The sequence below is a fragment of the Clarias gariepinus genome, chromosome 9, assembly GCF_024256425.1.
Source record: "Clarias gariepinus isolate MV-2021 ecotype Netherlands chromosome 9, CGAR_prim_01v2, whole genome shotgun sequence".
Taxonomy (NCBI): domain Eukaryota; kingdom Metazoa; phylum Chordata; class Actinopteri; order Siluriformes; family Clariidae; genus Clarias; species Clarias gariepinus.
In genome coordinates this window covers 8,903,265-8,923,310 of record NC_071108.1, presented here as the reverse complement: position 1 = coordinate 8,923,310, position 20,046 = coordinate 8,903,265, and the positions used below count along the sequence as shown (strand labels likewise).

The 20,046-nt window shown below is 39.8% G+C and overlaps 2 protein-coding genes across 2 annotated transcripts in view; both read left to right on the top strand.

The window, feature by feature from the left end:
* Nucleotides 1–1,731: 1,731 nt before the first annotated feature.
* foxd5 (forkhead box D5) lies at nt 1,732–2,679 on the top strand. The gene has a single exon (XM_053504729.1). The coding sequence runs from the start codon at nt 1,732–1,734 to the stop codon at nt 2,677–2,679; it is 948 nt and encodes a 315-aa protein (XP_053360704.1).
* Nucleotides 2,680–4,093: 1,414 nt separating this feature from the next.
* pgm5 (phosphoglucomutase 5) overlaps nt 4,094–20,046 on the top strand; it is a 29,173-nt gene continuing 13,220 nt past the window's right edge. The window contains exons 1-7 of the mRNA XM_053504794.1: nt 4,094–4,768; nt 6,935–7,097; nt 8,079–8,225; nt 8,364–8,489; nt 8,727–8,917; nt 9,841–9,995; nt 18,226–18,341. Coding sequence (XP_053360769.1) covers nt 4,511–4,768; nt 6,935–7,097; nt 8,079–8,225; nt 8,364–8,489; nt 8,727–8,917; nt 9,841–9,995; nt 18,226–18,341 — 1,156 coding nt within the window. The 5' untranslated portion in view covers nt 4,094–4,510. The remainder of the gene's footprint in view (nt 4,769–6,934; nt 7,098–8,078; nt 8,226–8,363; nt 8,490–8,726; nt 8,918–9,840; nt 9,996–18,225; nt 18,342–20,046) is intronic.

The window sequence follows — 20,046 nt, the reverse complement described above, 5'->3', positions numbered from 1 at the left end:
TGCCGTAACGTGACAAAATCTCACTTTTCTATGAAAATCTTAAGTGTGAATAAATGAATATGAATATAACAGTGCATTTCAATGCAATGCAAGGGCTCTGGTCATTTTCTGCAGTTTCAGTTGCAGTGTGAAATGCATTGTACATGCTCTGACTTGTTTCTGCTTAGGAGGTAACACATATTGCATTTTAATTAAGATGTGATGTAGCCTATTTGTCGTTTCATGTTTTATGAAGTGTGCGGACGGTGTTTTGTTTACCTGGCTAATTTGACTAGGATGGTAAATGGAGGCAGATCTCGGGAAACTGTTCGTCCCCCCCACTGTGAGGAAGTGGATGGGCCGGTCCGACCCTCTTTCAGCTGTACGTGAGATCAGTGCTAACCGCTTTAAGCCAACACGTTTGCTTTGAGGATGGTTCAGCTCATTCATGTGGCCGTAATAAAACACCGCCGTGTTCCCCTGTAGGCTGTAATACAGCTGCGCCGTTTCCTTCTGCATTCTCATGCTAAAGAGCCGTTTAGCGGCCTCTAAGCGCCCATCCTCAGGCAGGCAGGGAGGCGCTCCACGGTCATTCTCATGGTCGCACCGCCCGCCGCGAGCTTCAGGTGGCAAACTAAACCAAACACGGGGGGTCCCGCGGGAAAACCATCCGCGGTTTAATCCCGACTTTATACGCATGAAGGGAAAAAAACACACCCAGGTCTCCCCTCAACTCCCACTGAGTCTCTGCATCTAAACAGGCAGGCAAAATCTGCAAGAAATATATATCATTAGATAATGCAAGTACAGTTCATACTAAAGGTATATAATTTACTTTTACAGTATAATACGTATTTACTGTATAAGGCAGACCTAGAGCTGTATATGCGCCAATTAGGTTAATAATTTGTGTACTAAAGGTACACAAGTAGTGGTAGTGATAGAGTTTAGTAAACTTTTTTTGAGTTTAAAATACTTACTTCTGTATAAAAACATATTTCCAACAAGTAACGACTTCACATTTTTAGGCTATAAATTGTTAATGTAATATTTATAGACACCAAACTAAAAACCTAATGTGAAATATGTGCATCATTTTAAATATCAACGCTGCGTATTTTTGGTTCTCTAAAATTATCTAATTTAGCGAAACGTTCATCATTTTTTTAAAGAAAAAAATATCTGTCGCTAATGAATTAGGCTAAAATTGATATATTCGTTGTGCTGATTTTAGCTAAACCAAACACTGAGTTCAGTGAAGCTATTTAGTTAAAAAAAATAAATGGAATAAAACATAACAATGGTCAATTAATGAATGAATTAATGAATTCATTGTTTGATTAGACTAAATAACTGGAAAAAAATCTGTTATAATTTATAGAGGTATTAAATGAGTTTGTTTTAATAAAAATACATATAATAATTTGCAATTCCTAAAGACAGTGAAACACAAAATGTAATGATATTTAAATTGGGTTGATTGGAACGGTATTGTGATGGAAATCACTTCACATGAGTGTGCAGCAGGTCAGAGCCTCCCCGCACCTGCGCAAGTCCTGCGCTTCCCTGCGGCGCATCTGCGCTCCTATTGGTCTGACCATCAGTGGTCTGAAACAGACTGCGAGGGTCCTCATAAATAGGCCATCAGTCCAGCTGGACCAGCAAACCACAAGCTCGCTGCAGACCACACACACATAAGAGACTTTCCTTGCGCGTTCTCCCTCAAGCTGCGTCCCTTGTTGCGGACTCATCATGATCCTCTCAGTGGAAGAAGCGGCTCAGCACGCAGCCACCTCCTCGGAAGAGGAAATAGACATCGTCGGGGGAGATGGAGAAGAGTATTTCCTACCTTGCCGGGACACTGATGACTCACCGGCGGAGGTGGACACTTCAGAAGCTGACTCCTCCGGGGAAAGCGAGGTCACGACCCCGAGCCGTCCAACGAGCGGCTCTGTGAAACCTCCATACTCCTACATCGCTCTCATCACCATGGCCATCCTGCAGAGCCCCATGAAGAAACTCACGCTCAGTGGCATCTGCGACTTCATCAGCAACAAGTTCCCCTACTACAAGGCAAAGTTTCCGGCGTGGCAGAACTCCATCCGGCACAACCTGTCGCTCAACGACTGCTTCGTCAAGATCCCCAGGGAGCCGGGGAACCCGGGCAAGGGCAACTACTGGTCTCTGGACCCTGCTTCAGAGGACATGTTCGACAACGGCAGCTTCCTGAGGAGGAGAAAGAGGTTTAAGAGGAGTCGCCCAGAATACTGTAAAGACGGACTTGTGCTTTATCCCGGGGCCAGTGCTCGATCATACGGAAGGCCTTACTGTGTGACAGGACGTCCTCTAACGCAACCTCTCGGATACACCACGTGTCCGTATTTCCCCTATCAGAGTGTGGCCGATGTTAAGGGCCTCCAAGCCGGGGAGCCGGGGCCTCAGGGGCGCCTCACCTTCCCCGAGCAAGGGCCCGAGCGCCAGACGCAGAAGTGCTCTTTTACAATCGACAGCATCATGGCAAAATCAGACAGTCCAACAGTCAGAACCCCTGTCCTCCAGATGCCAGTCGATTACGGACATGTCTTCTCGCGGTCTGCTTCCTGTATGGTTCCCGGATTTCTACCAGTGACACGGACTCCCTTTGCTTTGGCCACAGTGCCTTTTACAGAAAATGTACCCATGCTCTATCCTAACTGCTGAACTGAAGATAGACTGTTTAGAAGTTAAAAAACAAACAAACATGTTGTTGTATTGTTATAGCACAAGTGTTTTATTTGCACATACAGTAAATCCCTGCTGCCTTATGCATCCAGCAAACAGTTTTAAGTACACAACTTTAATGTAAATATTTAATGTTAATATATGTCTGTTTTTTGTGTCGTTCTGTGTTTCATTGAAATAAATGGCATAATTATATTTTTAACGAGAGTTTTTATCATTATATTTGTTCATTTATTTTTTCATTCACATTTAAAAACATTAAACATTTAAATTAGCATAAACAAGGGAAAAAACAACCATTAATAAACATCCTACTGTGTACATATAGATGATTTGTGTTGCCAAGGCATTCATTAGTTCTATGTAAATAAAGGGATTATGTAAATCAAAATAATAGTGTATAAATATAGGGTTTGCCCGTTTTTTGTTTAAGTGTAACAGTGCAAGAACAGCAGAGCAACTGGACAAACACGTTGGTTAGGATTTTGGCCGGATTTTACTTTTGACTTTAGCTATATAGGCTAATTAATGTCTGCTCAATGCTTGACATCGTGCTTACGAGCAAGCAAACAACTAAATAAATAAAACAGACTTTTGTTCTATAGCCTACATTTTGCTTACATTTTCTGTAGATTTATTGCCAATCGGAGCTATATGTCAAAGCTGGCTTAAAAAACTCAATATGATATAATCTTTAAATATAGGCTACATAACACAAACGTTTTAAGCAAACTTATACTTTTCTGTATTTTCTGAATGTCCAGCAATGATTTGAGTTTTAGCCAGGATTTATTCCTGCCTGATGCATAATATTCCTGGGATAGATGTGTTCCCTGGATTCATTCTATCTCTGACCAGGATAAAACAAGTAGCAACTCTTAAAATTAAAATCGATTAAAATAAAATATAAAATCGATTGGGTAGGTTTAAGCCCCACTGTCAATATTCAAAAGCTTGTCTCTAGACGCGTGTTGCGTTATCTTCTAGAAACTATTGATTAGATTGTCCACAAGAGGGCGTGTAAGCACGTAAAATACGACTGTCACACGGACATTTTTACAGGACATTGTGATGTACTGCTTTGGTCTATAATAAAGGATATCAGCCTTGTGATTTGAACTTGAAAGCCTATTAATACCCTTTTCTTATGACTTTATAAACAAACGACAGTTGGTATGGGCTGTACAGTATTAATAGTATAATCTATGTAATATTATATATAGTATATAGGCTGTAGTATTAGCCATGTTTATAATAATTGTTGGCACAGCATAGAGGTTTTTAGATCATGCCTCTTTTCCTGAATCATGTCTTTCTGAGGTTGCCAGGTGTCCAGAGATCTCCAGCCTGGATGATCCCGCAGTGCGCAGCGGGGCAGCAGAGGCGTCCGGTTTCAAAGTTGCGCTCCTGCATTATTTCCTGACGCGCGCACGCACGCACGCACGCGCACACAGAGAGCGCACGAGCTATTTCTATTTCTGTCTTGGGTCGACCCCGACTGAATGAGTTTTGTAGCTCCCTTTGATCTCACACTATCGGGGTTCCAACTTAACTCCAGGTTTTTGTTTGACTTTCCATAATATTCATTTCATTTGAGGTTTAATACAGGGTTATGTTGCCATTCTATACTTTTGAAGTTGTATTTTAGTGAAAGAAAGTAAAAACAAAACATTTCCCAGTCAGCTGTCACTGGAGACAACTGAAGTCTGAACGGGCGCAGGAGATTTCCAGCTGTTGAGGAACTCCAGGCTTCATTTACGCGCAGCTCTCACCAGGGACAGGAGCGGACTTCTGAAACTTTCTGAACATCATGGAAACCAACCCTATACCCGTCCTAACCATTCAAACAACTCCGTTTGACGACCAGAGACCCGGGACTAATGGTTTGCGCAAGAAGACAACTGTATTCGAGAGCAGAAAGAACTATCTGCAGAATTACATTCAGAGTGTCCTGTCCTCCATCGACCTGAGGGACCGTCAAGGATGTACTATGGTGGTGGGCAGCGATGGGAGATACTTCAGCCGAACAGCAATCGAGGTTATTGTGCAGATGTCTGCTGCCAATGGGGTAAGACAGGTTCAAACATAATGTGGCCAGAGAAGTTCAAACCTTCCTGGTTGTTCTTAACATATAATAACATATATTATATATTGTGATAATATGTAATCACAATATTAAATTCTCAATCAGTCACAATAATGCAATCCAACTGTCCTACAGCTTCATATACAGAAACTATTCCCTTTTTACATTTAGCTCCAGTTCAAGCAATATGTTCCTCTTATTATATTATTACTCTTCAAAAACCTTGATTCGCTTATCCACAAGCCTTCTTAGTCTGCACTATATATTATTTATTTACCAGTAACTGTTTGCTTTAACAGTAACTTTTTTTTTCTTTGATGTGTAACTGTAATACCATCTATGTCATTTTACAGTCTAATCCTACAATACATGCTTTTTTTCCAGTTCCTTCAGTGTTTTTTATTAGTTACCCCTATTAATTAAAATTCTATGTTATTATTCTTAATGGTTTCATTAATGAGCCTTTTCTTCTTGTCTGCAGGATCATTTAGTACCTTAGTATATGATGTTAAAGTGTGCCATCTACTGATTCCATGAGTTCATACTTTCCTCATACTTTTCTGTGTCTTAATCCCTATGTTTGTCATTCAGTAGAATTTTATTTTTTCAGACATCATATTTGCAGTGTCATTGGGATGTGCATGCACTCATTTACTCCCATGTAAAAGGAGGTTGATGAAGACCAGTGAAGTTTTCTTTTGCCTATATTTGGTATATTATTAACGACTTGTAAAAACAGCTCACCAAATCATATATCTGATAGAGGGTTTGCTATCCTCGCTACTATCATTAACAATAATCTCATTAGGAGATACATTTTGGGTAGGGTATTTTTATTTATTATAATTATAATATTTTTTGCCGGTCCAGTTAAAAGCATCATGATGTGCTTATCTGCTGTGCCGTCCCTCCTCCTGCCTCTTCCTGCCCACGCTCTGCTTCCCGCTGGTGAACTCCCAGCTCAGGTCAGGGGCATAGGGGAAACCCGAAGTGAGATGGACCAGAGCCAGGCCATTTTTACCCTTTAATATGACTGGCCATAATGAGTTTGTCCTATTCAGCTTACCCATGCCAGTGCAAGTACAGTATAATATGTCTTGTCAATCACAAACAACTATGCCCTGTTTTATTAGCACTTGTGTATGCTATCCAACCGCACTCACACTTTGGTAATCTCTATGTGTGTCTCCCCTACACATTTATAAACTCAGTAAGTCTTGGTGGAATGTTGCAAGCAGGCTGTGATTTCCTCGGTAGTGTGTGTGTATACAAAACTGCCACCTTATATGGATACACTGCTTAGCGGTTGTTGGAATATAGTTCACACTCCTGATGTCTCAATCTAGCCAGCACAGGCAGTAAGTTGAAAGCATCAAGCTAAGCATCTAGCCTAATGAATGACAGATTAGCTTAGCATAACATCAATAGCAGACATGGAAGAGTGACAGTGTGCTTTGTCATCATTAAAAATTCCTGAGTATATTATTTGCTATAAATAGGAAGTGTCTGATTGTAGAAAGCTTAACGAGTCAGTGGATAGTTGTGATGTCCAGCTTGCTGCGTGTGGAAATGAGGTAATAAGCAGTCCTGTTGAGTGATTCATACCTAGAAACAATCAATGACCAGAACTTTGTCTAAAATAGGTCCTTGGAGAATGTGTTGAAGCAGCTGACCTGAGGTTAGATCTGGTTACAGGCGCAGGCATCGTCACTCTGGTCTGTGTAAAAATGCTTTCCTCGTGTCCGTTTAATGCCAGACACTGAGTGTCTGTGTGTTTTAGAAGGGATGTGGTGGTCGCTCTGGTATGCAACAGTAGCTGTGCCTGGCGCCAATGAAGGTTACAGGTTTTAAAGTTTACCTCAGAGCCAGCTATGTCTGCTATGATAACCTCTGCATGCCAGGCCATGAGCTTATTCTTCACTGCCGTAACCTCCTTAAAACCAACCACTTCATCCCACTGTTTTTCAGCTTTCTAGAGATATATTACAAATATGAGAAAGACCAGATTAGATACGATCTTGAAGGATACACACAGGCTACATACTCTACACTGCTTGTTCCAATCCTATAATAATTATCATTATAATAAATACATAAATTACTGGTTTCCAGCTACAGCTGTAACAACCCATGACGTTCATTTCGCAGATAGGGCGCCTGGTGATTGGACACAATGGCATCCTGTCCACACCAGCTGTCTCCTGCATCATCAGGAAGATAAAGGCCATCGGTGGGATCATTCTAACTGCCAGTCATAACCCAGGAGGCCCGGCTGGAGACTTCGGCGTCAAATTCAATGTAGCTAATGGAGGTGAGAAAGAGGCATGTGTGAGGTCAAATATTTCTTGCGTAAAGTATTTAACATCCACATTTCAGATTGTCAGGCTGACAATTCAGGCTGAGCACAAAATAGAAGCAATACCAACTTCACCATGGATTACAACAGGGTTAAAGCACAATAGCTTAATGATTAAGGCTCTGGGTTACTGATCAGAAAGTGGGGAATTAAGCTCATGCACCACCAAGATGCCACTGTTGGGGTGCTGTATTATAGCTGGCCCTGCACTCTCTGACCCCAACTCAGCCAAACAAGCTGGAATATGCAAAGAAGAGTATGTCACTCTCCTGTAATGCATCTATGACAAATAAAGATTTAACCATATGTGACATCTGCCCTCAAAAATGCAACCATTCTCAGATTAAAGTGCCTGTCATTTGAGCTTATGCTGAATTCTTCATACCAAAAATAACACAGTGCATAATAAAACGTTTGAACATGAAGATTTATTGCTGGTGGATGTAAGTACAATAAAGGCCAAGGTATGGGCAAGCTATACTTCCTGTACAACATGAATCTATTTGGGAAGCAGCCAAATACAGTATAAAGCTATTATTTATGGTCTAGTTAATGAAAGTACATTCCGGCTGGTGCTGACCCTGACCATAGGATTATGATCTGTATGGTTAACCAAAAAGGATTGTTTTTGGATCAAAAGTTAACCAATTCTCAACCAAAACAGACAAACAAACAAACTAATAAATACATAAATACATAAATTACAGAATGTAAAAATAAATATGTTAAAATAGAAAGTTTAATGGCACTATTTATGGTTTTAAGGTAGTAAAATATTTTTTTACTGTCAACTAAAATATGTACAGCTTTATATTATTATTATTTTAATTAATAAATAAATTAATTAATTGATATTAATTAATAACATATTGTAATTATTTCTGATTCTTCTTTTTCCTTTTTTTTCTTCTTCTTCTTCTTCTTATTATTTTGCAGGCCCTTCCCCAGACACAGTGATGGAAAGGATCCACCAGGTGAGTCGCACGCTGGAAGAATTCGCCATCTGCCCGGACCTACGTATCGACCTGTCACGTCTGGGACGCCAGGACTTCGATCTAGAGAACAAATTCAAGCCTTTTCGAGGTTTTTTTTTTCTTTCAAATTAACTTCACTTGTACTTAGTATTTAGTACTTGTATTTACATAATATGCAGATATGAGAAAATCATATCATTGTCATGTATTGGGAATAAAGTCTAATCCATATCTCTTTTTTTTGCAGTTGAGATAGTGGATTCTGTTGAAATCTACCTGAATATGCTACGTGGGATCTTTGATTTCAGCGCTATTAAGAGTCTATTGACTGGCCCAGAGCAGCTGAAGATCCGAATAGATGCAATGAACGGAGGTAGAAACTTTGTTTTCAAACCCCTTAAAAAATTATTTGGTTGTATCTCTGGGGAACAAATTAAAAGTCAACCCCCTTTTGGAAGATAAGAACTCCTTTTTTTTTTACTAAACCCTTAAATTGAACCCTAAGGGCATATTAATATATAAAAATCTGTCAAATATGTTTATAAGATTTGTTGCAACCTCCAAAGTGACGGGCATAATGCTTGGACTCTCCCACTGGTGTGTGTTTCAGTGATGGGACCTTATGTCAGGAGAATCTTGTGTGATGAACTTGGTGCACCAGCAAACTCTGCAGTTAACTGTGTTCCTCTGGAGGATTTCGGGGGCCAGCAACCCAACCCCAACCCTTCATTCGCTGTGTCATTGATGGAGTCCATGAAAGGTGGAGAGTTTGGTTTTGCTGCTGCATTTGATGCAGATGGGGTGAGAATTGTTCAAACTTGCATAATTTTAACAATATGATATTCACGGAGCTCTGAGTGGGGCAATAGAAAAACATCTATCTTGGGGTAATTTTGATGATACCACAGTCATCTGTGGGAGCAGAATTGGCTGTTGGAAAGGGTGGCATACTCTTTCTCTCTCCACTGTCAATCACAGTATACTATCCATGTGTGAGCTTGTTTGCGGAAATGGGCGAGCGTCACATGTGTGTTACATGGTGGAATGCATGTTGACCACTGCATTATGGGTGGAAATTGGCCACGACAAATTTAGAGAGGAAGTCAAGAACTTGATCCATTACCACCACCACCAAAAAAAAGAATTTAGCAGAACATATTTATAAAGCATTTTTTTGGTTAAGTTTTCATTGTCAAAAAGAATTTCAACTTTAGCCAGGAGCAATAAAACTGAATTAAAACTTGATCATTACCATCCCTCAATAGAAGACTGTTGATTTCGATGTAGAAATCAATGCTGTTTTATGGAAGAGTTTTTGTGATGGTCAAGTCTCTTTTATTTTAAAGTATATGGGGTTTAAAGACGTAAAAACCAATAGATATAATTTGTTCATATGATCATTTAAGACACACTTTTTGTATATTTTAAATGTGTTAACAATATTGTATGGCATGACAGTGGTATCCCCCAGGACTTTTGGGTCAATCAAGGGTAACATACTGTAAATAGCAACAAGACAACTATCCAAAATTAAGTTTCTGCATTGTTCATATATTAAGACCATTTTTTGGCAATAACCCTTTCTTAAGTTGGTTTTATCATAAAGTTATGCAAATGTTTTCACTCGACTGGAGAATTAGTTATCGTCCTTAAAGAATTAACCTGATGGTTTTGTACTTCTAACAGCTGGATCAAAAAATGCTTGTTTCTCTATATGTGTGCAGGATCGCTGTATGATTCTTGGTCAGAATGGATTCTTTGTAAACCCGTCAGACTCACTGGCAGTGATGGCTGCCAACTTGTCCTGCATTCCCTACTTCAGGCAGGTCGGCATTCGTGGCTTCGCTCGCAGCATGCCCACCAGCACGGCTCTGGACAGGTAAGGCACACACTCACATCATCAGTAACACATAAACGATAAACTTGGAACGTCAGAAACGTTTCTAACATAAATAAAGAAACTTGAACAACACTGAGGTTAACGACAGTATCAGCCAAGCCTCAATTATACATGCGATGTATAATTGATGAGTCTGTAAGCTATATGTCAAAATATGAAGGTTTGCCAAGAACAACTGGCTATAATTCATGAAGAAGGAGAAGTAGAAATGTGATCATTCCTAACACCGCCCCTTGACAGAACATTTGTTTAGTTACATCAGGTTTGAGATCTTCTGAGCATCGTGTTTAACACACTTAGGTGAAAATAGTGCTCCTACAGTTTATAGTGGTTGGTAGAAAGGAAGCAGTAGTCACTGTATTATATATGATATACTTTTACTATTACATACTATAAGGGCAGGCCAGTGCCCAAACCCCAGCTGCTGGTGCCGGTCCCAAGCCTGGATAAAATGGGATGGTTGCGTCAGGAAGGGCATTCGGTTTAAAACCAGTGCCAAGCTTGTATGTGTGGACCGGATGCTCCGCTGTGACGTCCTCTTGCTGGTGGCAGTTGAAAGACCAACAAAAACAGCAATTACATAGTCTTATCCTTCTACTTATTTTCTATAAAGGGGGCATGGCGCTCATCGGTTAGCACTGTTGCCTCGTACCTCTTAGGTTGTAAGTTTAAATCTCACCTCTAGTCTGTGTGCATGGTGTTTATATTTGTTCTGTGCTCTGAGTGTTTCCTCCAGGATGACCAGTTTAACCCAAGTCCAAAGACATGCACTGTAGTCTGGTTGCTGTCTCCAAATTGTATGTATGATAGTGTATGATCGGCTGTGTGTGTGCCCGTGTCCTGCAATAGCTTGGTGCAGTGGTGGTTAAAGTACACAAACCTGAACAAAAGTGAAAGTAGAAATACCTTAGGTAAAATATTACTCAAGTAAAAGTAAAAGTCTTTCATTTACATTTCTTCTTCAGCGATAGTACAAAAATACTCACCTTTCAATTTATTTAAGTATCAAAAGCTTGTAATAGCTCACAATAGGTTTTAAGTCGTAGTAAAAATGTCTCTCTCTCTCTCTCTCTCTCTCTCTCTCTCTTTGCTTCACAACTTCTCAACTGCATTGCTGTTGCTGTCTGCATCCATCACTGTTCTGATATCAAACACCTGCTACATGATGAAACATGTAGTCATCAGGTGGCAATATTCCCACTTCATAAACCACACACCACTGTGATGATGTAATACACTGGCATGCAGAAATGTAGTGAAGTAGAAAGTACAGACATTTGCTGTATGATGTAAAAATAAAAAGTATACTCTATAAAAAAAATACTTCAAGTAAAGTTCAGATTCGTGAAATATGTACTTAATGTATACTAAAGCTACAAAATGACCATTAACTTCCACCTCTGGCATTGTGCCCTAAACTTCCTGGGATAGGTTATTGGCCTCCTGGGATGCACAGGATAAGTGGCATGGAAAATGAAAAACTATTCATAGGGAGATATCTACAGTATTTCATCATCAAATTTTAATCAGAATTACAGTTTGCATTTAGTTTTTAATAGACTCCGAGATTTGAAGTTTAGATCTATCCACTTGGGTGGATCAAGGATCACGTAATGCTAGAGGTCAGTTATTAAAGAGACTCTCTGATCTGTCACACTTACTAAAATAGCTGATGGGTTGAAAGATTAAGGAGGAAACCATCCCTTAGGACGTTTTCTATAGTGTATAGTTTGTAAGAAACCACCCCTGACATCAGTCTGCATGTAGATAATCAGCAAGCAGAAGTATTCAGAGAATGATAGGATCAGTCAAGGGGCAAAAGACACAGTTGGAATAGTAGAAACAGAACCTATGGTGGGTTGACGGTTGGGGTTGGGCGTGAGAACTGAACAGTATTAGCTCATCCTTATGCTTCTCCATGCGTTGCTCACTGGCCTAAAATAACTCTGAGCACCATCACTCTAACCCCTGGCTTACGTAATGTTACCCAGCCCTATTATAAAAGAAATTATGTGACTGTAAGGATACAATCATATTATTGATCATAGCTTGTAAAATCTTAGATCTAAAAGGATTCTATAATAGAATAATGTGTCAACTTTATTTTTAACAGGAAGCTATTCTTTTCCAAGTTGCCCTTTCTTGTTATGTATCAGAGAATTTCCTAACATTAACACATGTCTCACTTATTCCTAATGACTCATCATTTGGCTCATTGTGTTACTTCATTGTTTCATACACGTGCCTAAACTGCTAAACATTTTGTCAGCAACCTTTATTTATAATAAACTGTCATGGAGTGTAATGGCGTCTCAACTCCATTTTTGGCAACCAGACTAGAAGAAGGCATGACGTACTGTTGAGTTTTTAAATATGCCTTTGAGGCATCAGGTGCATCACAAACGATTGGAATGGTTTGTTTACCTCCATCTCTGTGTCCATCTCTGTGGACTGCTAATTCCAAATGACTTGTTAGTGGTAAAGTACGTACGTGCATAGTTCCCTTCAACAGATGGCATCCATCCACAGCACCCAGTGAGATTCCCGAGATCCACAGAATCCACTGCAATCCTGACCGGGAGACAGCAGCTCTAACTGTCCAGGACAACTATACTTAATTTGGCTAACAGGTCTGGGAAAATCTGCTCCTGGCATCATTACACTTTTTGAAGCATATTTTTCCCACCAGCAATAGTATCAGTTAACACTGCTCTTGCTAATTTTGTCCATGTTTGCATTTCTAAACCATACAAATGTGGGTGGAGTAAAGGGCCTTAGAGATGTGTCCATAACTGGACTGATAGGACAAATTGAAATAACGCCAAGATCTTGAACACACGTACATTATGTATACTGTATTACTGCACCATAACCAAAAGCACCCTATTAAAAAAAATATTTTGGAAATAAAAAAACAGATGCAGAAAGCTAATCAGAAACAGAAACTGGAGCCAACCTCAAGCTATGGTATCTTATGTATAATAATAGCAGCACAACCCCTTGTGCTTTACTTTACTGAAGATGGCAGAGGGCAAATGGCTGTTAAATGCACCAGGGGTTATTTTTTCATTGTGCGCAAAAGGTATTTTGTTTCCGAGCTGACGTCATATTTTCCGTCAGGAGTCAAGCTTCTTCACATCAGCCTTAGTTCTCGGTGTGAAGTTAATCCAGCACTTTATTCCACTCATCAGTGGGCCATCAGTGGGTCAGAGCTCCCCACTAGGAACTGTAGTGTGTGTGTGTTGTGTGTGTGTGTGTGTGTGGTATGAGACTGTTCCTGTTTCTAATCCCAGGCTAAATGTACGGCACTTCTGCTGTGCCCTTGAGGAAGGCACTTAAAATCTAAAGTAACCTGCTGGGTGGTGGAGCAAACAATGTAGATATCTGCTTAGTTGTTCTATTAATCCGGAAATGAAGATTAACAATGCAGACGGAATATTTAAGATAGACTTTAACAGCTTGTGTGTTTTATATTGCCTTACAACACCCCTGTAACTTTAGCCCTTGTGATTATTTAGAAATCCGATTACTCCCAGAAGACATACTTCTCATAGATTTCTCTGTAGGATTTCTCCATAAGCAGAAACATACTCTGTTAACATGCACACATTCATTCACATCTAGGTGCCATGTTGCATAGCCAATCCTTCTACAGGCATGTTTTTTTAAATAATTGTAATAAACCAAAAACCTTGAAGGAACACAGGGAGAACCCATGAAACCCATGACTCATGAACCCATAAAAATATCAGAATCTTATTATCATAACCAGGGGATGCTGAAGCTGTGATGTGCCAAATGTAGTGTTTTGTAAATGTTAAAATATTAACTTATGTCCATATACTGTACAGTCTATTTCCTGTACGCATGCCTAAATCTTTAACAAGCAGTGGAAGTTGAAATCTTTGAACAGTATGATATATATTTTTCTTTTAGAGTATTCTATGTGATTATATACTGCCTGGCCAAAAAGAAGTCAACGCTGTACTATTTTGTTGGACCACCTTATTGTTTGTTTATGGCACGTATTCATCCTGGCGTCATTTCAATAAGCTTATGCAACATCAGAACATTATTTTCCTCCTGAGTCACATTAATTTCTCTCCAAGATCTTGTATCGGTGATGGGAGAATCGGACCGCTGCGTAAAAAGTCTTCTCCAGCACATCCCAAAGATTCACTGGTGGTGACTCTGTGGTGGCCAATCCATGTGTGAAAATGATGTCTCATGCTCCCTAAACCACTCTTTCACAATTTGAACCCAATGAATCCTGGCTTTGTCATCTTGGATCATTTTCGTGCCATTGGGGGGAAAAAATGAACTGAAGGAAAATCCTGGTCAGATAGTCCTGACCATTTTCTGGACACATAACATTGATGAACCTGACTTATGGAAGCAACCTCAGATCATAAAGCCCCCACAGGCTTGTTCGGTAGGCACCAGGCTTGATGGGCGCATATTCATCACCCTGGTGCGCCTATCACTCTGGAACAGGGTAAATCTGGACTTCTCAGACCTTTATTAAATGTTTCACAGTCCATTCTTCATACTTAATTGATTAGCCTCACTGATAAGTTTTTTTTTTAAGGCTACACAGAAGTCTAGTCCCAATTCCTTCAGTTCTCTTCACATTGTGCGTGTAGAAATGCTCTTACTTACACTATTAAACATAGCCATGTGTTCAAATTTTTTATTTGATGATTTGATTTCACCAGATATTTAAGTAATCTCTGATCATGATCATAAAATTTTATTTGTTATACAAAATAGATAAAATGTTATTTGCTTGATGCAGGACAATAATTTGACCTTCCAAAAGAGAATAACATCTTTGGCACGACCACAAGATGTATATTTTCACATGGTTGTTTAAGAAATAAAGATCTATACTCATGCATCAGTTAGGGTTAAATAACCTGTTGCCAGCTGACCGTATTAATCACTGCAGAAATTATCCAATGGAGTTCTCTTGGCTGTTTGCTTAGTTAAATCCAGGTGGTGACTTCTTTCCCTTTGGCCCAGCTAGTGAATATATATCAGAAATATATGTTTAATAAAAAAAATATCTAAAATATACAGTAATTAATACAAAACATATCCAATGTCAAAGCCTGGCTTTAAAACCTATGAAGCAATGTGTACAATTATGTGGATGTCCTTCAAAACTTGAGAAATTACTTGGCACATGGTGAAACGATTCTTTTTAAGAAAACTAAACATAACATCAAGTAAACAACAAAATCCCAGGAGAAAGTTAGAGTTTCAACATGAATCATTATGAAGGATAAATGTTTGCAAAGGGACTATGTAATATGATTTTTTTTAGCAAATAGGTTCTACAATATTGTATAATTCAATATAGAGTGCTTCTTGTGCCATATAAGATATGTGTGCAATATATAGTAATGAGTTGTATATATAATCTAGGATTAATCCTTTGTGAATAATAATTAAATCTTAAAAAAAAAAAAAAAAAATATATATATATATATATATATATATATATATATATAAGATTATATATATAAGATTAAGTCTTAACGACACAAACTAAACTTAATTTAAGATTTATTTTAAGATTTAATTATTATTCACAAAGGATTAAGTCCAGGTTTCTGAGCTTTGCAGAAGCACTAGGCGAGTTTGTCTGCAGAGCTTGCTGTTGTGTCGGAGCGTGGGCTCTCTGCTACTAGAAGCCTTTTTAGGCACTGACCATCACAAGTGTATCTGTATCTGGGTGTTTAAATGCTCAGCCACTTAGCAGTTTGTGTTGAAGCAGTGCTTCAGCACCAGAGATAAGTGCATGTGTGTCTGTTTAAGAAGATATGCATGCATGTCTAAGCGTACACATACTCAAGCACATGCATGCACATCTTCTTCTCTTCATATCCGCTTGTGTCCGCACATTATAAGGGATCAAGGCCCAGCATTTTGTAAATTATGCTTGCAGTGTACACATATGTGAGTGTATGTGTGAGTGTATGTGTTATGAAAGGTGACTATGGAGAGAGGAAACATCTGCCTGTTTGCTTTCTACTCCGGAGGGGCGAAGGGCTGAAACTGCGTCACTAGTCGTTGATAAGTTCACTTTTCATTCAGTTGCGTTTTATTAGGCGCCGTGTATGTGCACCATGCCAGTGCATCATATATAGCAATGCATATGCATCATATTAACAGGAAAAGTGTTGCAATTACAGAGCCGATGTGCCACTACGTTGAAATGAACGCATGGGCACTTCGCCAAGGTTGCCATGGAGCCATGTTCAGTGACTAACAACTTTTTTTTTGCACAAAACTAAACAAGTCGGGATAGAATTTTTTGCTGCTAGGATTTTTCACCTCCAGGCAACCTTATGTAGGGCTGTGGTTGCACTCTCCTGCATCTGTGTTTGTTTGTGTGTTTACTCATTTATCCGTAGCAGCACATTCAGCGGGGATTAGTGGGGAAGGCCATGCTGGAAATCGCATCCTCATTTTTAAGATGTTCCATTGCACTTGGGAGCATTTTGATCTAACAAATGCTTCATAAACAAAACAACAACCATCTTAGGGCATGGGAGAAGGAGGAGGACGTTTTCTTCAGAAAGGTTGCACAGCACTGTTGCAGAGTTTAACCGTCTGTCTGTCAGTTCAGACGAAGCTGTTTTGGGCCACAAATCAAACTCTGCTCCCAGAAGGGGCTCCGAGCCAACTGCTGCGAACACTAAACTCCTACACTAAAGTCACATATTATTCCAAAAGCTGTGGTCTTAGAAACACACAATATTGTCTTTTGGGCTGAGGATATCCTTTCTTGCTTTCTGTCTTGCACAGGCTTACATGCTCTTTGGCACATCTAATCGCTCTTTTGCAATATGAAAACACAAAACACACTGGCATCCTAGTGGACATGCGGTTTGTGTTGGCCAGAGACGTGAGAATAGGTCATCAGCAAAGTCGAAGGGTCAGAAATCCTGTGTCCTCATGCCAGGATGTCTATTCCAGGCCCTTGTCCCCAAGCAAATAACTCTGATTTACTCTTATTTAGTAAGTCCCCCCAAGAGTAAACAGCTGTGGCCGAGCTCTGCTCCATTCCTGAGCCCCTGTTTCACTCTTAACGCCAGATTACAGTGTCTGAAAATAGTTATCTATGTAGAGGGGTATCCAAGAGCAACAAACAGTAGAGGAGATTGGTAATTAGAAATAGGTGGACTTAGATCAACTTGGACACAATTAACTTCATGCTTGTGTATTCCTTTGGTTAAGGCATTGATTCAAAGTAGGCTCAACCTCAGACATATAGTCCAGAGGTTTCAATGCTGAATAGTTGGTAATTTGTTGGTACTACCATGTGGCCTTTTTGTTAAAGTAAAAGTAATCCCTAATAAATATTGTACAGCAATGTTTTCCATAGTCTGCATCCCCTCCTAGTCTTCTCCTAGTCTTGTATCTCGTTCGCCATCTCCTTACATTCAGGCATGGATCTAACGCTGGCCTTAGCTTAAAACAAACATTAGGTAAAAGTTTAGCCTTCCAGTTCCATTGGTTTCATGAAGATAGCACATCTGTAACTGGTATCTTTATGTTGTCCCCAGCTCAAACAATCAAAATATGCTACATGACCAAAGGTGTTATGCATAACAGTCATGAACTGTACTGTTGTGAAGAAGGTTTATCTTTAACCCTCCCTTTTGTGCATAATCACAACGACTGACAATGTAGATCACTGTTGGTCTTCTATTGGATGGCCTCCTTCGTATTATTCTCAGGTTCCTCATCATCACTGCCTTTTCCTTTTCTTAAATTAAAAAAATGTGTCATCTCTAACTGGTTGCTTTTATTCTTTACATATTGTGGTTGTGAGCATAAATGTCCAAATATCACACATCTCACAACCAGTGTTGGATCGGTGGGTCAGTGATGTTAGGCTATTATACACTTCCTTGTAAATAACAATACACAAGTTAAGGCAATACAATCATCTTTTGATTCATTCATACACACATTTTTTGAAATGAAGGAAAACTATAAAACCAAGACAGATTGTCGACAGAAAGTCCAAAGAGACAGTTACATTTTAACAAGTTAAGGTTAAAATAAGGACCCTGGAGCTGTGATACTGCAGCGATACCAGATGCATCACCATGCCAACCTGTCATCACATCGAATATTACAACATGTTTGTAACAGTTTGTGCTTGCTCATGTTCATGTCTGCTTTTTGTTTACAGAGTGGCCAAGGCCATGAAAGTGGCTCTGTATGAAACCCCCGCAGGCTGGAGGTTTTTCGGGAACCTGATGGACTCGGGAAGGTGCTCCTTCTGTGGAGAGGAGAGCTTTGGAACAGGTGAATGCTTGTTTTTCCTGGGTTAGCAGATCATTCTGAATGTTATAGTTCTAGGAACTTTGTGTTCCAAGAAACCTGAACCTGTTAAGACTGTTAGAATATCTGAGAATGGCTTCACACAATTTTAGTTGCATCATTAAAATTGATGATAGTGCTTTGATGATAGTATTTATCTAACTGAGAACACTATGTTAGTTAGATGCTAGTTCTGGAACATTACATTCTTGAATTTTATGATAATGTCCTCATACTTGTCCTGCAATACCGCTAAAGTTCACTGTCCTATCAGTGGCACATCTCTGGAGATCACATCCACACCACATCACATCGTCTGCTAAATGTCTGCTGAGGGCCTTCCATGGTATCTGCAAAGCCCACCAGTAGCTGTGACTTTGGTCATGTCTAAACACAGACTTTTACAGCGTCATCAACTTGTTGATCATGAGCAGCCGCACCTCAGACAGGCCTTACTGTTACATTTATAATGTGTGTTAGACTTCAGGCACAGTGTGAACCTCCTCCATTCTTCTGCTATAAAAGGAAGACAGGGCAGTGAATCATTTAACCTCAGAAAGAAAGAGTGCTCTCTGCTGGCAAACACTTCTAGTCTTAGAAAAGCTCCTTTGCTGATGAGTCATGAGAGAGATATAAAGAGCGAGGAGGTAGAGAGAAGGAAAGAGAGAGCACAGAAGAGAAGGAGATGGGAGTCATTGTTTACAGACGGCTAGAGATTGCGCTCTCCTAGACCCATATATGGGCATTCCACCAAGGGAAATAACACACGCTCAATCAGTTCTTGAGGCCTAACCATTATTTCTGTTTAGAAAGTTTGGAGGTTTAATGTCATCAGTCATAGCCCTGTTACTGATGTCTAGTGATTTGTGTAAGCATTTAGAAAACACGTTGGCTATTTTATTGTGTACACCTGCTATATGTTACTCTTTAGGTGTATACTCATTGACTGTAGCTGTTGCTGGGCACTGTATTTCAGCTCTGTTATACCTTTTGTAGAAAGGGACTACTATAGGATCTGACAGGTATAATGTGGGTAAAGGATCATTCCAAGAACAGATCTGAATAACAGTCCAACGTGCAAAACATTTTAAACATGTTTGTCTGACAGAAGTCATTTCAAGCAACATGCACTGTACATGCACTCGCATTTGGTGGTTTACACCTGGAATTCAGGTGTTTCAATCAGGGTTCTTTTCCCTAGTTAAGGGCAATCTTAATGCTTCAGCATACCTTGGACATAGGACATCTTGGACAAAGCTATGCTTCTAACTTTGTGGCAACAGTTTGGGGAAGGCCCTTTTCTATTTCAACACCACTTTGCCCCAGTGCACAAAGAAAGAACCATAAAGTTTGTGTTTGTTGTGGAAGAACTTGACTGGCCCGCACAGAGCCCTGATCTCGACCCCACTAAGCGCCTTTGGGATCAACTGGAATGGAGATTGCGAGTTAGGCCTTCTCGTCCAACATCACTGCCTGACCTCATAAATGCTCTACAGAATGAATGGGCACGAATTCCCACAGAAACACTCCAACAACTTGTGGACAGCCTGGAAACCAACTCCATGTTGAAGTACAGTATATGTATTTGGATACAATGTCGTTGCAGGTTTGGTCAAATACTTTTGTCCATATTGTGTGCATATGTTGAACGTTAAATCAGTAAGGCTGTAAGTAATACAATACCTCAATA

What these genes read in the sequence shown, in the direction of transcription:
- foxd5 (XM_053504729.1), top strand. Translation starts at nt 1,732, where the DNA reads ATGATCCTCTCAGTGGAAGAAGCGGCTCAGCACGCAGCCACCTCCTCG.